This window comes from Falco rusticolus, chromosome 1 (assembly GCF_015220075.1).
Source record: "Falco rusticolus isolate bFalRus1 chromosome 1, bFalRus1.pri, whole genome shotgun sequence".
NCBI classification, from domain to species: Eukaryota; Metazoa; Chordata; class Aves; order Falconiformes; family Falconidae; genus Falco; species Falco rusticolus.
The window spans coordinates 82920023-82940866 of record NC_051187.1 but is presented as its reverse complement, the minus strand read 5'-3'; the positions used below and the strand labels follow the sequence as shown (position 1 = coordinate 82940866).

General features: G+C 44.7%; 1 protein-coding gene and 1 long non-coding RNA gene across 4 annotated transcripts; one reads left to right on the top strand and one right to left on the bottom strand.

Annotated features, from left to right (window-relative positions):
- Positions 1-272: 272 nt before the first annotated feature.
- LOC119147889 lies at positions 273-14182 on the bottom strand. 2 transcript variants are annotated; one of them, XR_005104220.1, is made up of 3 exons: positions 12600-14182; positions 3619-3784; positions 273-660 (listed from the first exon to the last, which is right to left on the bottom strand). It is a non-coding gene; the product is annotated as an uncharacterized LOC119147889 (long non-coding RNA). The 2 variants fall into 2 exon arrangements; XR_005104218.1 differs by lacking the exon at positions 12600-14182 and having other exon boundaries at positions 3619-6306.
- Positions 9475-17655, top strand: CD8A (CD8a molecule). 2 transcript variants are annotated; one of them, XM_037387356.1, is made up of 6 exons: positions 9475-10381; positions 10928-11296; positions 11872-11955; positions 12463-12579; positions 14197-14227; positions 16731-17655. In XM_037387356.1, the coding sequence occupies exons 1-6, from the start codon at positions 10336-10338 to the stop codon at positions 16783-16785; spliced, it is 702 nt and encodes a 233-aa protein (XP_037243253.1). In that variant the 5' UTR covers positions 9475-10335; the 3' UTR covers positions 16786-17655. The 2 variants fall into 2 exon arrangements, with proteins under 2 accessions (XP_037243253.1, XP_037243251.1); XM_037387354.1 differs by lacking the exons at positions 14197-14227; positions 16731-17655 and having other exon boundaries at positions 11872-12497.
- Positions 17656-20844: the final 3189 nt, after the last annotated feature.

The following is a 20844-nucleotide window of genomic DNA, read 5'->3' as shown; positions in this document are numbered from 1 at the left end:
TCATCTGTGTGCAGTAAAACCAGAAGAGAACAGCAGCAGTTAAGGATGCTGCTGCCCTGTTGAAACACAGGCTTGGGCAGTTTACCAATAGAAATTATTATAGGCATTACTACAGTTTTTCATCATCAACAAGGTGTTTTAAGAGAGTAAACTTCAGAGAGATCTTAGCAGCAGGTTTCACAACTCCGAGAGCCAGTGGAAAAAAATCACCTCCATTTCATGGATTTATTTTTTTTTCCCAGAGCATATATAAAGAAATAGAAACACTAATAAAAAAAATGCTTTTATGTCTGAGAAAATTAGCCCATCCCCTGATACTGCAACTTCTTTGGTTTTCTTCCCTACCTCATCACTGTGCTGAAGCACAATGACGATACCAGCCAAGACTCAGTGACATAGTGTTTTGGCATGTAGGACAGAAGGGATGCTTCCATCATGAAAACTAATGGGAAAATATTTCTGTGCATCTCTGCTAATGGCATGGTGCCTGCATCCACAGAGGGAGAGATACGGGCAACACCAGTGCATGTCACAGTGTCACCCCAGCCACAGTGTCCTGGCAAATGAGTCCCTAATTTATTCCTCATTCCTTCTGAGGATGGACCAGCCTTCTCCCAGCTGCCATGTCAGCTTCCTCCCCGCAGCAAGGAGCATCCATACCTAGAAGGGAAAATAATGGGATTTTATATATAATCCCAAACGCTGACATCAGCAGTAAATAAACGATATCATTTAAATGACAAAAGGAGACGCTGCAAAAAACTGGACAAAGACAAAAGGCTTTAGGACAAGGTGGGTTTTACAGGTCTATGGGTTTAAGTACAAAGCATCACCTATGTGGTGCCCACCCCTGCAAACCATCGGGCAAGGAATTGTAAAAGAGGTCAAAATTTACATGTCACAATAATCCTGTTGTTGTTGTTACTATATTATTATTATCTTACATCTATATTTATATTCTGTATGAACATGTTATAAAAAATACTATAGTTATTCTTACAATAAATTGCGTGCATCTCTTGAAAGCATTAAAATTTTCAAAGGACAGAGAGCAGAGCAGGAATACAGGTATTTCAGGCACTGCAGTGAATAGTCTTCATGTTTATGTAAAACTTAGGTAAATGGATAAAAAGAAAATTGTCAGTCTTTCCAGAATATCTGTTACTGATCTAATATTGGCAGTGCTCAATTTTTCTTTACTCTTTTAAGCCACCCAGTCATTTTTAGGTGGATAGTTTGTGGTTTTATATAACAAACAAGTAAATTAGATCAGGTGCAGTTGAAAACATTAAATTGAAAACAAGCTAGTGACATGAAAGCAGAAGTTGTATCTGGTTTTAAAGCTCCAAATATATAAAAAAACCCCTATTTTGCAGAGTCATAAACACAGCTGAGTTGGGCATGCTAACAAAGAAAGGATGAATAACATCTATTAAATTATTAAACTTGAAATCCATGCAAAGGGAAAGGAGATACATATATCCATGGGTGCCGTTTAAATTCTTTCCTATTTATCCTTGGCCAGAACAGCTCCGTGAATGGTAGCTGCTGATTAAATATATCCTCCTGGCAGGAAAAATGGATTCACAGCAGGACTTCTAAGTATGCAGATCAGACCTGTTCAATGGAAATTTCAAAATATCTTTCTGCCACTATATAAAACCAGATAGATCCCAAAAGCTATTAAAAAAAAAAAATATCCTGATTTTAACTTGCTTCTCCTGAACCCCATTACTGCACAGGCGTAGCCCTACACACACACATCCAAGCAGGCGCATGGAAAATTCTCCTCCCTGTCTTTCAGAAGCATCCAATGCACAAAAGCCCTCCTCCACCCAGCACACCCCAGCTATTCTGCTATTCCATATATCAAATAATGTACAGGAGCCTTAAATATAGAAATATTGTAATTATTTATATTGACAATTTTCTAGCTATATATTATTATATACAGTTATACTATAACTTATGTATTACAGTTAACTGCATTATATATAATTCATTCAATATAGTTATATTTAAATATATTATATATAAACATATTGCAGATATTAATTTTCTATATTGTGTGTTGTATATTATATATAGCTATATATGTGTTATTATATATATTGACAGTTACATAGATTGACAGAAACCCATAGAAGAAATACACCGGGGAACAAAAAACTGTCTTCAGGCAGCCTAAATCCTTCTTGCCCATATTTCCCTGGACTTCGACATTCAATGAACTAAAAATAGTAATGTATTAAGTTTCTGGTTCAATAAACCAGAAATAATTTCTTTAATATTATTATAATTTGTATTTCATAGTATTTCTGGTTGTTAAATAAAATATTTGCTGAAATAACATATTTGTGTATATCAATTTATCTATATTGCATGCACTCAGAGTGAGATCTGCAGCTGCCGTGGAATTATATACAAATATTTGTTATTCCAGCATTCATTTAACTGAAACATGTATCAGACCAAATTAAAAATCAATTTGTATAAGGTTTGCATTTTGCTTCTCTATCACCTTGCTATGGGAAAGCTTACTCTGAGCTCATACACCAGTGGTTCTTTCACATGAAACAAAATTCTCCCCTTGCTGTAACACTTGCAACACGTGGGAGGTTTAATATTCCCCCCCCATGCCATTAATTTCTTCTGCTAAAGTTCAACTTCTCACTTAGCCTTTAAGATATACACGTATGAAGGGGAACTGCACCACACTCGTAAGCAGGGGAACACCATTATGACTATTTGCACTTTCTGATCTAGCAAATAAATTAAAACCACATGTGAAACACTCCAAAAAATCCCAATGATGGCATCAGTGCAGAATTTTTTCTCTGCCGGTAGAACATATCTATGTGCTGTTACAATGGGAATCTCACACAACCAACTTATTTAGTTCATTTAACATAAAACCAAAAAAAAAAACCCTGAGACAAGTCACGCATGGAAAGCAGCTGGTAGCCAATATGAAAAGGAAACCTGCTCAGATGGTAAAGCCCTCTCCACCCTCCCTGAAAAGCTCCTTGAAGGGGTTGGGAGCCCTCAGGCAGCCAGGCTGATGCAGGCAGCACCCATGAGCTTGTTTCCTTGTCTTTTTTTGAGTCAGTCTAAATTTCATCTCTCCCAAACTGCACTGAACCTCTGCATCACACAGCACAAAATCCAGTCCTGCAGAAATCTTGGGCATCTGCAGGCAAAGTTTTGCAACGTGGAGTATTTCAAAGGCTTGAGCTTTGCCAGGGAACACCTAAATACGCCTGCTTTCCCCAAGGAAAGCATGGGAAGCGATGGATGCCTCCAAAGCAAAGCGATGAGCCCACAAGCTGATGCCAACCACCAGTACCCTGTCTTCTGCAATCAGCCCCACGTCCTGTCCTACCCCATGCCTTCCGCCACCCTGCAGGCACAACAGAGCAAACCTTACCCTGCCCAAGGTGAAATCCACATTGATTTTTCTGCTCTTTTTCTCTGCTTGTGGTTAAAACCTTCAGCAGGGAGGCTGAGCACCAAGATACGGGGTGCAGCCAACCTCCCTCCCCACACGGCTGGGCAGGGAGGAGGAGAGCTGTGGCTTAGGAGGCGTCTCTGTCCCCAGAGCTACACGTGTGAACTCACCCACCATGTATCCTGTCACTCCCAGCGCAGGTGGCTGGGGCTGCAGGCTGCGCAGGCAGCATGAAATGCAGCACAAAACCTCCATGTTGGGCAGCTGCCTCCGGGGACAGGCAGGGCATCCTTGGGGGAGCAGGGTGCGCGCTGCTCTTGCACGGTACAGCATGACCTGTGGCACAAAGCACAGTTAGGTCCCACCATGTTTGACGTCTCTTCAGGCACTACCACGGGAGGAGATGCTGGGCTGCTGGGGGCCCTGCAGCCAGCTTGCAGGCAGGATCACAGGCAGAACCACTGCTGCTCTTCAGCAAAACTCAAGGTGCAATCATTGTCCAACATAAACACAAGGTAAACTCACCAGCTGATGGGAGAGGTGCTGGGCTGTGCCAACACCCAGCTACAGGGCTTCAAAACATAATGCCTTAACATCAGCACCAAATGCAAAATTCCAGTTGGGATATTTCCTATCGCTCTCTCCAAAAAAATTGAGACAAAATATTCCTGGGGGCTGGGATTGTATATGCCTGCCCTAAGCAACAGCTGCAAATGACACTGCTGTTATTAAAATAGATCTCTCAAGACATCTCTATGCAGGAGGAAACGAACCAGGCGGTAGAACAGCCATTACTAAAATACATGACTTTCCTCAGGTCGTTTTTAGTCTGACTCACCCGCCACTACCATAGCCAGGACAATTTTTATATGACTTAGAAATGTGGGTCATATCCCACTGCACAGAGGCCAAGCTGCCAGCCCCAAGGAGATGCTGGGGGAAGGCAGTTGTCACCATGCAAATTCCCCTGGTCCCCAAACCTGGGTCTCTTCTCACCTCCCCAAAACTGGGACACAAACTGAGCTAGTTGGCTGGGGTCAAACACCTTTCCTGGCCATCATCCCTCTTCCAAGACGCATCCAGGGTAACCTGGACTGTAAACAGTCATCTGGGTGGGCCTTTGCTCTGAATCAAATCAGCCATTTTTATATTCTTAACTTTATTCCTTATTTTACAACAAGCCAGGACAAGGTTTCCTTGCGTGCATCACTGCACCAGCTCCAAATTTCACCTGCCCCTGTACTGCCCATTCTCTGAAAGACCCTTCTGCAGTTCTATATTTACAATACATAAATGCAAATACATTAATGTGCATTAAAACAAAAGTTTGCAGGATATGTTTTAAACATGAATTGCTATATGGCTACTGAGAGCAACACTCACAGATGGGGTGGGAGTGGTACTTCTAGAACAGCTATGGAAAGAGTAATCACACACGTCTCTTCACAGTAATGGTGGGGATCATGTTGTTAAACTGGATTTACCGTGCTTTGTTGATGATGGGAGAGCATTAAATCAGCTGCTGCTTTTTGATGCAGCCACTTCTGCCCTTTGCCTCTTTTAAACAAGGTATCATGGCTTAGGGTTGCATCTTACCAGTCTGATTCTACAGTGAGCATCGTGTTTTTTTTCAAGTAAACAATAAATCAGGAAAAAATAAGTACAACCCAGGCAACGCTATTAAAGGGATCACAAAATAGACCAAGCAAGTAATCTCAAGCAAGCCACAGGTTTCCATACTGCCAGCACTGTCAGCAGGAGGGGTTGATAAACCAAAATAGGAACACTTCCTCCATCCCACCAGCTGTAACCAATGTCAGAAGTTCCCTCTCAAATATGTTAACAATAAAAATGTACAGCAATACCCTGGTCTTGAAAAGTCCTCCTGTACCACACAGATGGGTCCAGAAATCCCTGCAGTATGTTGACCAGACTTTCCTGCCCAAGGTCTTCAGGGGAGAAGGTCAGCATGCAGCGAGGAAGGGCACCACACATGACAAGACTGGATAGATGGAGGCAGGAGAAAGTCAGCTCCCTGGGCTGTGGGGATAACACCGAGACTATGAGACCCTGGAAGGAAGCTGAACTAGGAGGACAAATACCAAGTAGTGCCTCAAATGCAACAGAAATTTGATCATGGGCATGGGAAATGAGGTAATGAGCCCAGTTCAATAATTAAAAGACTTCCCAAACTGCTATTCAGACAAAAAAATGACGCAGTAAAGCTATACAGATAATTTCCCTTTTCTGAATGAAAGTCTCTGTTCAGCGTCAGAAAAGAGGAAGCCTTTCTGCAGGTCTGGGCTGAATCTCTGTGGTATTTAGGAGACTGGACCTGCAGAAAACCAACCTGTCCACTGCTAACTCCAGCTGGGGCACTTAGAGTGTAAGCTGTCACCTGTTCACAAAAGATGCCACCACGGAATGCCGATCCACCAAATGTCTGCACAAACAAGCTACGCAGCACCAAGAGACAAGGCGTGGAACAACTGTACAAGGAAAACTTGTAACACATTCAGGTCTCTGTTTATCAGACTCTCAGTACCAACAAGCATGGAGAATACAGCGATTTCCAACCCAGTGACCTGGTTAGAGGTCTACACCACCGAGGGGTGAGAGCACCGGAGTGTTTGTGGTTTGCATACTGTTATTTTAAGGTACGTGATGTTCACAACTGAGACTACTCAGAAGAGAGGGAAGTATTGACCACTGAATTGGAAACATTGCTGCAGTGGAAAAATAGTGTGTGAGGGTATCTGGTGCATGACAGTTGTGCTTGACATTCTACAAACTCCTTCAGGTCTGCAACTTTGCAAGGCAAAGGGAGGCAGCATGCTGCTCATAAACCACAACTTCATTTCACACCGGAAGCTTTGTACACTACAGTCACAACATTTTTTTCCTCTATTTGAAACAAAAGTTCATGATTTGTAACAAATTTTTTAAATCTCCTTGAAAACTTTCCATTCCTCCTTACAAAAAGAGATCCTTCAAAGGTTAACAACAGAACGAATCAGCAATGCTGAAGCAAACACAACCCAGTGTCACCCCCCCCGAGTTACCATCACTGATCACTTGCAGGGATGAAGCAGCATCTGCTCATCAGCAGCATGATGCTACACATCAAGTCCTAGAAGGAGATACCATGGGCAACAGAACAACAGACTGAGAGAACAGTCATTTTGATGCTCCTCTTGTGTCTGCCAACCATCACAGCGTAACTCCCATGTCCTGAGATGCGCTCCCACTGCCAGTCACGCATACTGTGAGACATCCATGCGATGTCTGATATTACCATACCAAGAAGCCAAAGAGTTTCTTACCAACATGAAAAAGTCACTGAGGTCCTTCCACAAAGTGACTAAGAAATCAATCATACCTGAAACACAGCATCTCCTCCTGCTCTGATGCCCCAGGCTTCCGCTCGTTTCCCACATCTTCCCTGGTAAATGGATGTAAGCAAGCACAGAGAAAAGTAATCCTAAACTCACGTCCTGCCAAGCCCCAGCCAAAACAGGTAGACCCTTCTTTGTCTCTTCCCTGCATGATGATTTTGTCTCTTCTCTCCTTGCACCTGTCTCCTGCTTAATTATTTGACACTGATTAAATACAGATCTAGGCTGGTCTTAGTATATAAAGATAAAACTCAGTCACAAGCACCTTAGGCAGGAGTTCACCAGCAGAGCCCTGCAACCTTAGCTAAAGTAAAATGAAACTTATTGGTAGGTTTGGGGAAAAAAAGAAATGACCTTCTACCATCTAACCAACCTCCTGTCTGGTCTTCTGACATCTTTTACATGATGCTCTGCAGAACTAACTGCTTGTCTGAGGGTTTTCTTCTTCCTTACTCATACCGTAACTGTGGTACTACTACAGAAATTACTAACAAACCATGTCATTAATGCTAGTGTTTCACTGATTTGACTTCGGTTCTCAGTCTAACAACAAGTCTATTGCAAAATATCATCCGGAGGACAAATTGCCAAACCAGAGTATACTAAAAATCAAAGAGATTCCTTAATTAATCTGATTAACACCTACTCCTCCCAGTTCTGGAGTAGGTCATCAGGGTAAAACTTACATATACTGATCTAAATTATTTATACAAGTGTTGACTTTAAATGAGAGCTTTTCCTGGAGGTCTCACTTGTGCCTGCAGTTTTTCATAATCAAATAATTGCCATTGCAACTGGCTTAGTTTTTCTCATTTGATACTATGCAAAATAGAAACAGCTCTGTGCTAAGCAGTACCTAAACACAGAAGCCGGGGCGGGGGGAAGATCCCTGCCCCAGCTGATTTCTTATTTAGCAGACACGAGATGGGGGCACAAGAATTTCACCTGATCGCACCCTGACATCTCCACCGGAGCTACTCCCCTGGTTTCCCCTCTGACCAGCAGAGTGTGCCCATACTGAAGAGATGCGGGACAGCCCGCTTGGCAGCTACATCTCTGCTGACAACAAGCTTTTGTCTCACCTGGAAAGTATATATTCATTAGCAGTTTACTGCAGGCAGCAGAAAGGAACAGCTTCCCCTGAAGCCACGACCTGTGGCTCCCCAAATGTCCAACCCCAGCACAACAGGCAAGCGTCAGAAAAGACGTGTTAATGGAATCTCTCGTGTAGTGGTGAGTCACAAAGCGCTTCAGCAAATAAAAGTATGAAGAGAAAAAAAGAAACCTCTGAATGGTGACGCAGGGTCTGAACATGACAAAGCAAATGTTAGCCTTGCATAAAACCCAGACTAATCCATGAGCCATGAGGACCAAGATCCAGGACACCTCTACACCCAGCAGAGGAATCTCTGGGTTCCAGTTTGGTACCCAGGACTGAGTCCTAATAAAATTTACCATTAAACAGAGGCAAGAGAGAAGTAAGATGTCCCTACTATGAAAGACAATAGCCCTTTCCTGGATGATCCTTTAATTGTATAGGTTCTCCCAGCGCATCCACCACCACATCTCTAAGGACATGTACTACATGCTGTAACTAAGCATCCATGCTCTACAGCAGAGTGAGAGCTTAGTCCTGGCAAACATTTAATTCATCCTCATTTGCCAGCATGTCCACTTCCATTTCAACCACGCTGAAAAATGGGAATAGGGAATTTTCCTACTTTGGTCTCAGGAGGGTTGTGCTTTTGAAAATGCTTTTGAAATGTCACTTGCTGGTGCTGAGTTGTGATACTTGTGATAGTTGTGGTACTAGCGATAGAAGTGTGGGGGCACACACAACAACCCCAAGGGATGGCAGGAACCAGCTCACTTCAGCATCTCAGAAAACACGAGACTCAACTGCAGTCATCTACAAGGCAGGCACATAGTTCCAGTTCCTTGTCCACGTTCCTCCATGAGCCCGTGAAGACAGGCGCTTCCCAGGAGCAGCTTGTCCCATCATAAAGGGAGGATGAATTCTACTTAGGATAAGGAGAATAAACTGCCCACTGAAACCAGCAGGAGCCTACAGAAGTAGCAATCACTTGATGTCTCATCTGGACATAGCTGCAGTGTGAAGAGGTGACATGTAGCTCAAGACAGATGTTCACATTTCCTTGACAGGATTCTGAGACCCTGCCTCTTGTAACGTTATTTAACTGACGAAACCTATTTGCTCTTTATTTTGACAAAATCTGCTCTGTTTCAGGGAGATATCACAAGTCTTCCAGCCTCATGAAAGTACGAATTTCACACATCTCAGTGGGCCTAACAGCAGCTTTCCTCACTCACCAACATGCTCTGATGCCCAGTGAAATAAACCAGATCCTGAGCCATTTTCCATCACTCATCTCTAAGCAGCAGCCACAACAGTAACAGCATCAAAGTCAGCAGCACCTGGTTTCTGACATGCACAGGACAAGGGGGCTTTCTTTGCAAAGGAGTAAGAGAGAAATACCTAGCACAGGAAAACAATCAACAGGAAAGCCAGGGACTGCCAAACAAAGAAATAAATAACACACCATCCCAGCCCTTCACAGTCTGGTGAAACTGGTGCTATTGTATGTGCAAAGGTCCAGGAAACATCGCCCATACCCATGTGTCAGTGGTCACCTGGAGGCAGCGGCGAGGGCCCTCTCCATTAAAGCATACAAGGGCTTTTTTTGGCAGGGCGGAAGACGCTGTGGTTAGAGAAGAAAACCACAAGATGTAAAAAACCCCAAAAGAATGCATACCTCTGGGGCATGGGGCTTTCTCAGTGGGTTTCAGATCACAGACCACCTGCCTTGCACAAAGAGGCTTTTGCAGAGCAATTACAAAGAACAGCAAAGAACAATTGAGCACCTGAAGAATTCGGCTGCATGTCAGCAACGTTTGTGCTTGGAGATAAATAACATGTATGGATATGTGTTATGAAACGCCCATGTCCTGCTGGCTGGCTAACAAAATACAGCGTGCTCTGCCATTTGCACAAGAGCCTTTGAACGCACGCAAGCAAAGGCAGCAGAATCCCTGCCAAGCAGCACAACCTGGGGCCTGCAGCCAAAGCACAGGGCTTGTCCATGACTTCTGCAGAGCTGGAGCCGCTGTGATCCCCCCACATGCTGGGAGACGGCAGATTGCGGTGGCTGATCCTACCTCAGGCACGAGCATCGCCAGTCAATCCCCAGCAAAGTCATCAAGGCAAAAATCCTTGACAGACCGTTAAGAACGGGTAACAATCAATGAGCCCAAATTCTGGGCTAGAACTGAATTTTTTCAGAAATCTTTTTTTTTTCCTCCTCGTTTTGTCACAGATGCTGTGACATGTGTGTCAAAATCACCTCTTTACCCAAGAGGGTCCCGGATGACATCACATCCTCTCCGAAGAGCAACGCAGCCTCCCAAGTCAAGTGAGGAAGATCAGCTCTGCTCCGCTACACCATCCCCAAGGACAGCCACCCCTAGGAGGAGATGACTGGGTCTCCTGCGCTGCTCCTTCTGCTCACTCTGGGGCTCTGTGAGTATGGATATGGGATTGTGCATCACCTTCACTGGGAGGGGCACGGAGACTCCTTCACCAAACCCAAGAAAACGGGACTAAATAGTTCAAGGGAAAATGAAAAGCAAACCAAAAAGGCTCGCTTTGAGGTTTACTCTGTAACTGTGGGGATAAAGGCAGCATGGCCCCAGCCAGCATAGGGAAGCCAGAGGGGTGGCTGCAGCATCACATGCCCCGGGAAGGGAGCCTGGTCAGAGAAGTGGTTCTGGAGGGGAGGAGGAAGGGGGAAAACAGGGGGTTTAGCAGTCTGTGTTTTCAGGGAGTCACTTCAAGTAATCTGAGAAGGGGTATCAGCCCTGAGAAGGCAGCTGAAAGGGCAGTGCCCACCTTTAAAGCCCAGGTGGCTGATTGCCAAGCACCCCACACACACCGTCCCAGCAAGGACTCCAACAGCACAGTCCTCCCTCTGTATTTGACCTCACACCTTGTGGACAGGGAATGAGGTGTGCCTGGAGGGGATGCGGCTCGTCCCAAGCGGTTTCTGCAAGGATTTCTCTCCCACAGGCTGCCCCAGGATCCATGGCCACAGGTACCAGATGACAGCCACATTTCGCAACAGCAGAACCACACACCCCCAGGTGGGACAGCGGCTGGAGCTGGAGTGTCAGACCACCAGGGATGACGGTAGCATATTCTGGATCCACCAGGACAAGGGTGGGACCCTTCACTTCATCGTCTTCACCTCTTCCCTGAGTCAGAACAACTTCAAGGGGAACACACCGATATCCACACGCTTCGAGGCAAAGAAATACGGCAAGTCCCACCATTTGGTAGTGAAGTCTTTCTCGCCACAGGATGAGGGAAACTATTTCTGCCTCATGAACATCAACAGAGTGCTGTACTTCAGCCCTCCCCTGCCTGTCCTCTTGCCAGGTCAGCAACACCTCCACCCAACTTTGCTTAGCTCTGCCAAAATGCCCAGGACCTCTTACCCCTGCCTTTTTTAATCACTGCCCTCTCCCACAAACCCCATTTTCCCTGCTTGCTTGCACGAGGCATCTTGTGACCAATGTACCAGTCCTCCTGCCAGAGGCTCCTGCCTTGCCCTCCCTTCTCATGGTATTGCTCCTGCCCAAAGACAACGATGATCAGGCAGACCCAGCATTACCTCCCCAGCCCCACTTCCCCAACCCATTCACAGCTTTGAAGGGATAAGACTAAAGCGGAGTACACCACCACCTCCTCCTTCCTCACCTCACATAGGTCCCAAAAGTCCTACCAACCTCAGGGAACTTGGGCTTTCTGAGGATGGTGGCAGCTCCTTACTGGGTCATGGGAGACCCTCTCTGGGGGAGTCACCGTCCAAAACGGGTTCTGTGAAGTCCCCTCCGACCTGAGCCCTATGCTGGCCACAGCAGCAGCTGTGCCCTGGCAGGGATAGGAGGGCAGAAAAGCACTATTTTATTGTATTACCCTATATGCTGTATTCATCTTATTTTCACTTATAGTTGTCACCACCATCACCACCGTGGCACCCACCACCCAGCACAACATCACCGAGAAGGACCCCTGCCTGAAGACCCGGGATCCAGGTAGCCGAGCTGCAGGGAGGGAGAAGGAAATTGCTGGGCTCTGGTCCACTGATACCGAGGGGGATCCTGCAGGCATTTTCAGATGGGGAAGGGGGAGCGAGAATCCTTTCTCAGAAGGAATAAATTCCAGTGCTTCATCCCACGTAGGGAAGGCTAAGGATGATGTAAAAAGGACGAGCACGCCTCACATGTGGCCGCACTGGGGAGAGGTGGAGGAAAGACAGACAGAGCCTGGGGGGCTGGGGCTGGTTTTATCCTCGGCGGGGGACACGAGAAAACTTTTGGCTACTTGTGCTCCCTCAAGTCCCCAGGAAACTGCCGAGAGCAGCAGCACTAACAGGGATGGATGCTGCGCTTCCAGGCATCGCTGGTGGGGTAAGAGGAAGCCCTCTGCTACACCACCATTCTCACTGAGCACCAGCGGGCAGGTCCCTTGGCTCCAGCAGAGCTGGCTGTAACATCAGCTGCGAGCACCTGGTGGACCTTTCCTCTTTTCTGTTCCTGCAGAGACCAGCAAGGAGAAAGATCTGAATTTCCTCTGTGACATCTTCATCTGGGTTCCCTTAGCAGGCACTTGCCTCCTGCTCCTCATTGCCCTGGCAGTCACCATCGCTCTGTGTCAACGTAAGAACATTAAGACTCACCCATAAAACCTGTAGATATTCCTCCAGCCTGAAACCGCAGCCCTGTCCTTCAGGGGAATGGATCTTCTAGCTAACCCCTTTACGTAAGCATCAGATGAGCAGGACACGGTCAGTGCAAGAGGACCACTGTTAATATCAGCCTCTGTAGTTTCCTCAGCAGCAGGCTTAGGCCGAGAAATAATTATCCACTCAGAATCATACAATCACTTAGGTTGGAAAAGACCTTTAAGGAAGAAAAAGAGATTATAAATAGAGAAAACTTGGCTCTACCAGCCTTGACTTGCTGCATCAGAGGCCAAAAGTACCAGAACCTAAAAGACTGTGACAAAATAGGGCAAACATGCTCCAGCATGGGGCTTGCAGATCCAAACGCTGAGACTCCCATTACCAGCTCGGGCTGTAACCATACTAGCAGCTTAATTACACAGGTTCAGGGACTGCTATGGTTAAAGCAGTAATGCAGTTAATCTCTGGGTAGGCAAAAGTCCCTTGGTGAAATTTCATGTTTGAAATGTCTTTAAGTCAGCTTGAGCAAGCAGTGAGTACAAATGCATTTAAATCAATTTAATGCTCACTGGAATCAGTTTAACTTTCTGATACCTCCAGAAGTTACACTGATTTCATTAACCCAGCTCAGCTCATTTGCCCAGAACACCAAAGAGTTTTACTGTTGAATTAACCTAACTAAAGGCTTGCCTACCCCACATCCTGGAGCTGATGTGAATTTACCAGCTAATCCAGTTAAAAAAAAAAAATAATAATAGTAGTATGATTTTTCAGCAGTCCTCAGCCCTGAAAAATCACCATGGTCTACAGCGATAGGAAGGAATATGTGACAAAACATTGATGAGCCACAGCCAGAAATCAGCCTACTTGAGGGAAATAGCTGATGATGCCGCAGAACGCCCAGCCTTGGTCCAAATTCCTTCTGAAGTCATCAGAAGCCAAGAGACCTTCACATGCACTGGGATTCTCTGGTGACCTGCAACATCATTATCCTGCAAACACCGCTCAGTGACTTATTTCTGTCTTTTAATGTTGATGTCAATGACCACTGAAAAGCCGTTAGCTGCAATTAATCTCTGCTGCAGCAGACAGCCTGAGCCCTTAAGGACAGATTTTTATCTTGTGCTAAAATTAACAGGTGGACATTGTATTTTGCCAAATACATCCCAAAGTAACAACATAGATATAAAATGGGGAAGAGTATCGTTCAACTTGGTTGCATGCTGCACAGCTTCATCACCACTCGCCTGTTGTAGCAATTAATTGCTGCCAGTGGATTTTCAGCAACATACTGAAGTCAGTTGAGACAGCAAAAAAAAATATAACACAGTCAGTGGTCCCAGGCTGACCCTGCTGCTGTTACCCACAGGAACATTTAATTCATGAAAACGCTTCAGTAGACTGCTGGGGAAACGTGAGCTGCAGCATCGCCCTCTTGCGTGGCTTTCCTCAAAAATAAACTTGATTTACCTATTATTACTCTTAAAGATAGCAAGTTGCTAGGGAATGCCAGCCCTACCTCACTGCAGTGTTTCTTCACTGACCTCTGACTTGGTATCTTAGAACTAAAACATTTTCTATTTTATTTTAGAAACCAGAAGACGGAGATGCAGATGTAAAAGGTTAGTGACAAATGTTGACAATTCTCTTTTAAACATGACAGCATCTCACCTTCAAGCAATAAAGCAGGCAGGTGCCAAAAGTGACCTAAAAATTCTTCATCTGTACTCAGTGGATGGGAGGGGACTGTGTAATAAATTAAGGGCAAAAAAAGAGTGAGGAGATTCTCTTCTCCTGTGTTTGTTTTTTTAATGTTAATTCAAATCAGTGAGCACTGACACCACAGTAGATACTAAAAAGAGAGGTGTTTGTCACAGACTAAAAAAACTTTGTGCATCACCCAACACTATGACTAACCACGTTTGTGTGCTTCTCCAACTTGAGCCTGGGGGTGGTTGTATTTCATCCCTTCCCCTTCCTAAACGGTTCATTCGATTTCATCACTGGGCCTTCACGTTGTGCCCACTGATTAGATGCAAGTTAAGGCATCCCAAATCCCCCTCTGCATAATTTTGGACCAACATCACCGTGGCTTTATAACTCTATTACCCCAACAGGCACTAAGTAACAGGAGCAGAGGCTGACGCAGCCTTGGACAATTTTCCTGAGAAACAGCAGTGCAGATATGTATAGCTTTAGAGTTAACTACTTTCTAGAGCAGACAGGAACCCTTTTTTTTAATGCTTTCCCTTCTGCCTCCCCAACCCACCAATCACCCTGAGTCACCAGGAAAACACTTGCAGAACAAGAACTGCACTTTGCCAGTTTGCAAGAAGAAATCCTTTTGCCTGCTGCTAACATGCATTTTGCTTCAGTAAATCGACCCTCCCTGCAGCAGGTTCCTTCACCTCACCTGCTCTGCAGAAAACCGCTTCTGCAGTTTTGCAAGCCCTGTGCTGACAGTGCACCCTAGGGCTAGTGGCAAGAGTGCTCCAGCACCAAAAACCCCAGTACTGCTCAGGCCAGGCCAGCACTTGGAGTCATAGAGTAGTTTAGGTTGGAAACCTTCTCCAGTGCTTGATAGCCCTTTTGGCAAAGACGTTTTTCCTAATATCCAATCTACACCTCCCCTTGGAAAAGCTGGGTTGCAAGAAAGTTTGGAACAGTGTGTTCACACCTCTGGAGGAGGAAGCCGCCTTTTTGCAAATCAAGCATCTTTTAAATGAAATACATTCATGTTCCTTGTTATAATGGGTCTCATGGCAGTAGTTTTTAGTTGTCCAAAATTACAATCACTCAGAAAGAGCCTCCCTCCCCCTACATTAACAGAAAAAGGATCCCCTAGGATTTTATATCCTTTTTAAAGGCAGAACGCAATAGGAATCACTGGCTGAACGGTAACAGTGTTTAACGGCAGAGGCATTGAGTGGCAACGCCTTCTGCCCTTTGGGTTCAGCCTCCCTACGTATGTATCAGAATACAGCTGCACCCCCAGACACGCGCTTTCTTCTGCCTGTCTGAAAAAGGGAGCAGCCTGTCATTTTTAGGATGGGTATTTATTACGTTCAGTGCTCTTCCGATACCCGCCTGGCTTTCCAAGGGCAAAATGATAACAAAGAGCTCTTCTTGCAGCCTTCTTTAGGACTACACTCGCGTTCTTCACTTACCTCAATCCCTGTTGCCAGCCCTGTGCAAAGATGTTTTGTCCCTAAGGGGGGAAATAAAAAAAAATAAAACAACAAAAAAACACACGGCACAGCTCTTCAATTTTGTGCCGATGGAGTGGCTGGGTTACAAGTGCCTCAAGAAATCATCTCGTCAAGGACAGCTTTCCTTCGGCTGCACTAACATGACAGGGCTCTGGTTTAAGCAATTGTTGCATATTTAAGCTTTCCTTTAGAGAGGAAGTCCCTGCTGCTCTGAGCAGTTCCTGCCTATTGAAATGAAGCTCTTTGGAAGTTAATAGTGCAATTCACTCAATTAAAGAGCGCCTGAGGATCTGGCCTGGGATTCTTGCTGGCAGCTGAAGGATTCATTTTCCACCATAAATTAATCTTGAGTGAAAACGGGTGCCAAGTCTCCAATTCATTAAATCAGCACAAAGCTATCAGTTGCTGGAGACCAGTAACTTCTACTTCTTCAGGAGCACGCTGTCTAGAAAGCCTCCTTTTAAACTCCTGCAGGAAACTGCTTTCCAACAAGAAAAAAAGTCTTTACGAATTGATAACAGCTTCCCCAACTCCAAAAAAAGCCCTGAGCTCTTCTTTCCTCATTCATTTCTGAATGTGGAGAAAGGCTTGATGAGAGGACACGACTGTGCAGAAGCCAGAGGTAAATTCAAAAAAGCCTTTTTTGGGGGGTTGAATTTTTTTGTTTGTTTGTTTTTTAAATAAGTAATATAACAATTGATCACCAGCATATTTTAAGAAAGTCCTACTGGCTGTCACTAGTTGAAATATTAGCAGATCCTTCACTAGCACAGAGGATTTAGGAACACTTTGCAGCCTGGTCTTGGAGGTCCTGGGCTGCAGACCCAGGCTAAATGAGCTGACCAGCAGCCATATGTTAGTTGCCTTCTTGTTCCTTTCACATAAATAAAAAAAAAAAAAACTTTTCTCTCTTTAGACCTGCAAATGGGAAGCCCAATGTGAAACCTAGCATGCCAAGCCACCATATATAAGCATCTGCACCTTCTGGATCGTCTCCTGGGAGCTGTCACCACATAAGCCCATCACCTATGTTACCTAGAATGCTACTACTTCTCATGCACTCTGCCCTGACAAATTCGAAAAGAAAAAAATGGAGCAGAGACACACAGACAGCAAGCAGGCACTTTTTCTGTGAACTGCACCTGAAGCACAGCTCCTTCCAAAACCTGAGGTTTCCAAATTAATTCCCAAGGCCCTCCTATTCCCACTGACAGGGCTCTGCAGATCAGGCAAAAGAAACCAGTCAATCCTGATGTTGTTGACAGCTGGCAGTGATAAGCTGATGAGAAATAAGGATATTAGCTGTACCCTTGCCCAAGGGTATGTGACATTCTGTCTAAAACACAGACAAAATTTGCATTTCCTACAAAATGACTTACACAAAAATGCCCTCACGTAATACACCCTCTTTTTGTGGTGACACGTATCACTTCGGAGTCCTACAGTTTCATATAATGTTATACAAGGCTGCACTGAGAAGATAAATTGGGATTTAATGAACCTTACCTTTTTGGGTTTTACAGTCCTGGGGACTAACATTTACCTTTTTTCTCTTGCTATCCTTGGTTCTGCTGCTAGCTCCACTTCCACCAATTTCAGCAGGAGTTTTGCCTGCGCAAGAAGGGTGGGATTTTCTGTCTTTCTGGAAGAAATAGCTGAGTGGTAAAAAACAAGTCTTTGTCACTTGCTTTGGTTAAGCAGGATTCGGCATGCTGACCTGGGACATGTGGATTGACTACAATGACTTCTGGGTTTTCAGCTCTGTATTTGATGTAAATATTTCCTTACTACATTTGCAAATTGGGTACAGAGTGAAAAATAAAACAATGTTTCTAGTCAGACTCAATGACATTTCTTTCTTTCTTCAGTTCCTAGACTCAGAAAAGCTACGCTCCTTTGTGAGGGTAATAAATTAGGGTCTGAGGAAGTCTTCAGTAGGGCAAAAGGCAGTGATTTATATAAGAGCCTGAGCTTTAGCATGCCAGAGTTCAGCTTCCAGCTTGCCACAGCCTAAAGTGATCTAAAAGTATCTTCCCAGGGGCTTGCAAGATGGGCCCCATAGCACTCCTCCATCCCAGGGGAGTGCTGTGAAGGTGGCAGAGATAAACACTCCGGAGGTTCTGAGGTATTCTTGCCAAGGGGCTGATAAAAACCTGGGGGGAAAAAGAATGAAAGCAAGCCCTTGCTAGTCTCCTCCTCTGCAAACAAGCTGGGAAGGAGAGAAATTCACAGAGAAACAAAGTTCCTCCAAACTTAGCTTTTTGTAAAACTATGGGTAAAAAAAAAGGGGGGGGGGACGGACCAGAGAAGTATATCTAAACAACAGCAGGCAAATACTGAACTACACATACCTACACACACAATAAAAAAAAATTAACAGAAAAGCCTTAACACTGAAATGTCTGTGAATTCGCAGCCATTAAGAAACACTGAGACACATTCAATCTATTAAGGGTGACCTCGTTCAAACCCCAGGTGCTAAAGCTGGGGAGATGTTAAAGCTGGGGAGAAGTGAGGGTCTTGCCACACCTGCAGTGCCAGACTGCCCCAACACAGTCAGCCTCATCACCAAGGTGCGGCTGCATCTTGACAACACCACAGAATCACATTTTGTTAATAGTGTGTGAAGGAGGTTCTCGACTACGTGGCGAGATGACTGCACTGGCTGCAGGGCCAAAGGCTGGAAGCTGTTACGGGTTTGTAAGAGGCACATGGGAGTCTGAGATACAGAATGACTTTCAAAAAGAAGTGGAAGGAATACATTCGCTCAAAGATTGGCAGTTACCTAACTGCAGAGTTGCTCACAGCTAATAGTGGAACACCTTAAAACTCTCAGAAGCTGGTGGGCTAAAGGCAAACAACCTGGGAGTTAACACTTACTGGTGGAAAAAGTAAGAGCTGACATACAGTGTAAGCATAATCTCAACCAATAAAGAAAAAAGGCTTCAAGGTGGTCACTGAAAGCCCCATGGAGCTGAGCAAGGCATCAGACACCCCTACAACACAGAGCATCCAGAATCTGTTGCATTTGTTAGACACCTGCTTCTAGTCCCATTCAGTGCTTCACTTACTCAGAAATATTTTCTGAGCAATAAAGAGTTTTGAGGAGTTAAATAAGCTCCAGGTAAATAATACAGCCAAAACAACTCCAGAAGAGCCAACAGCTGTACTGGTCAGTTAAATCACCTTGTCTGTCCACGCCTCTATTTGACAGATGACCTGTCACAGCAAAGACACGTAACCCTCAACCCAGACTCCTCAGACTAATGCTGTGGCACGTTCCACAACTGCTTGGAAGCCACCCCACAGACGCCATACCCTTGCTGCTGTTTCTGCAGCACTCGAGACAGAAAACCAGAGTAAGGCAAGGAAAAAACTACAGAAGTCTCTGAAAGAACAGTAAATAGACACTGAAATATGACCTTCCTATAACAAGGTCTCTTCTGATTCATCGGAAATTAAATTTCTTCGACATGTAGGGGCAGCGTGACCTATCCATCATTGCATTCCCATCCTGAGCCATGCTGAATAAAGTCGTGCATTTTTGCCATGGGAGGCCCACCACATCTGTTTGTGCTCCACGCTCCTGGAAACCTCCTGCATAATTTAGAAACCTTAGAAAATACTGGAATTTACTCTCAGTTCAGGGCGAGGGGGAAAAAACTATCAAACAAAAGACCTGTGTTTGGGTATTTAGTTCCTTCCCCCCACAGGCAAATGTCTCACTGATGATGCTTAAGACTTGGACTGAGACACTGCATCTTTCCCCATCCCTTTGTTCCTTTAGCCAAAGTAAAGGAAAACCCACAGCGGTAACTTGGCATGTAGTGAGAAAGAAGAAACCAAGAGCAGTGTCACTAAGCCCGAAGAAAAACACGAGGCAGATGAAATGCAGGAGAAAAGGGGATATCCATTTCAAAGGCTGAATTCAGGTAAGCTTTGCTCAGCCCAGTCCGGGTCACAGCACCTGCCAGCCTCAGCACCGAGGCTTCTTTCTACTGAGCACTGGAACTGTGCTGTTTGGCTACATTCAAAATAACCCTCCGGGATGTGGAAAAATTCTTAGTTCTAATGCGCAATAGGAACTAGATAAACACTACCAGGGCTTTTACATTTGAATACACAGATACATCTGTCCTGCAAAAACTACAGGTCAGTGTGGTCTGAAAACACCAGTTCCTGCACACCAGCTCAGCAGGACTTGGTAAAAGCTTACAGTACAGCCTGTGAACAACTCCTACTTTCCGTATTTCCCTATAGGACTGCTCCTCTAATGCAAACATGGAGTCATAAAGGAATATTAAGTCACTCTTCTCTCATATATTATATATATCTAAAAGAATAGTGGTTTTCTAAAAATGTCTTTTTTTTTTTTAGTTTTAATTAAATTCAGAACAGTAATGTAACACTACATTACAGCTTTACTCACTACAGATTGTTGCTGCCACTCATTCTTTTTTCTTCTTGTTCTCAAAGTGCCTTTCCCTACACTGTAGTCTCCTAGTCACACAAGGAAATCACAAGGATTGGGATGGATCAAGGAGCATGAATTCTTTTCCTACTAGAGACAAATCAACCTCTGCAGCGATAAGCACAGAAAGGAAAACAGTACCTTGCCGCAGGCAAACAAACCTTGCAAGGAAAATCTAACCCAAACTTACTGTGTTAAACTTGGCAAGGTGGCTCTTGAGTAGTCACAAACAACTTCAACCTTAAATTTTAGCAGCAGCCATCCTGTAAAATGTTACGAAGAAAGAACGAAAGCCACAAGAGAGAGAAAGGTCTAAGTTAGCAGCGATCAGAAGCACCAACTCATTATTGTAACACAGCTTTTGCTGCGGCTTCTACACACCTTAATTAACCAGACTTATATGACCATACAGTATTTCACTACGGAAACACTGATTTTTAGGAGTGTAGACTGGTTGTTCAGCCATGCCTACTTGCAACAGGTAGTGCTGAAGTCACTGCAGGAAGAAACTTAATTCAAAAATATTTCACAGAGCAGCTGATCATCAAGAGTACTAATG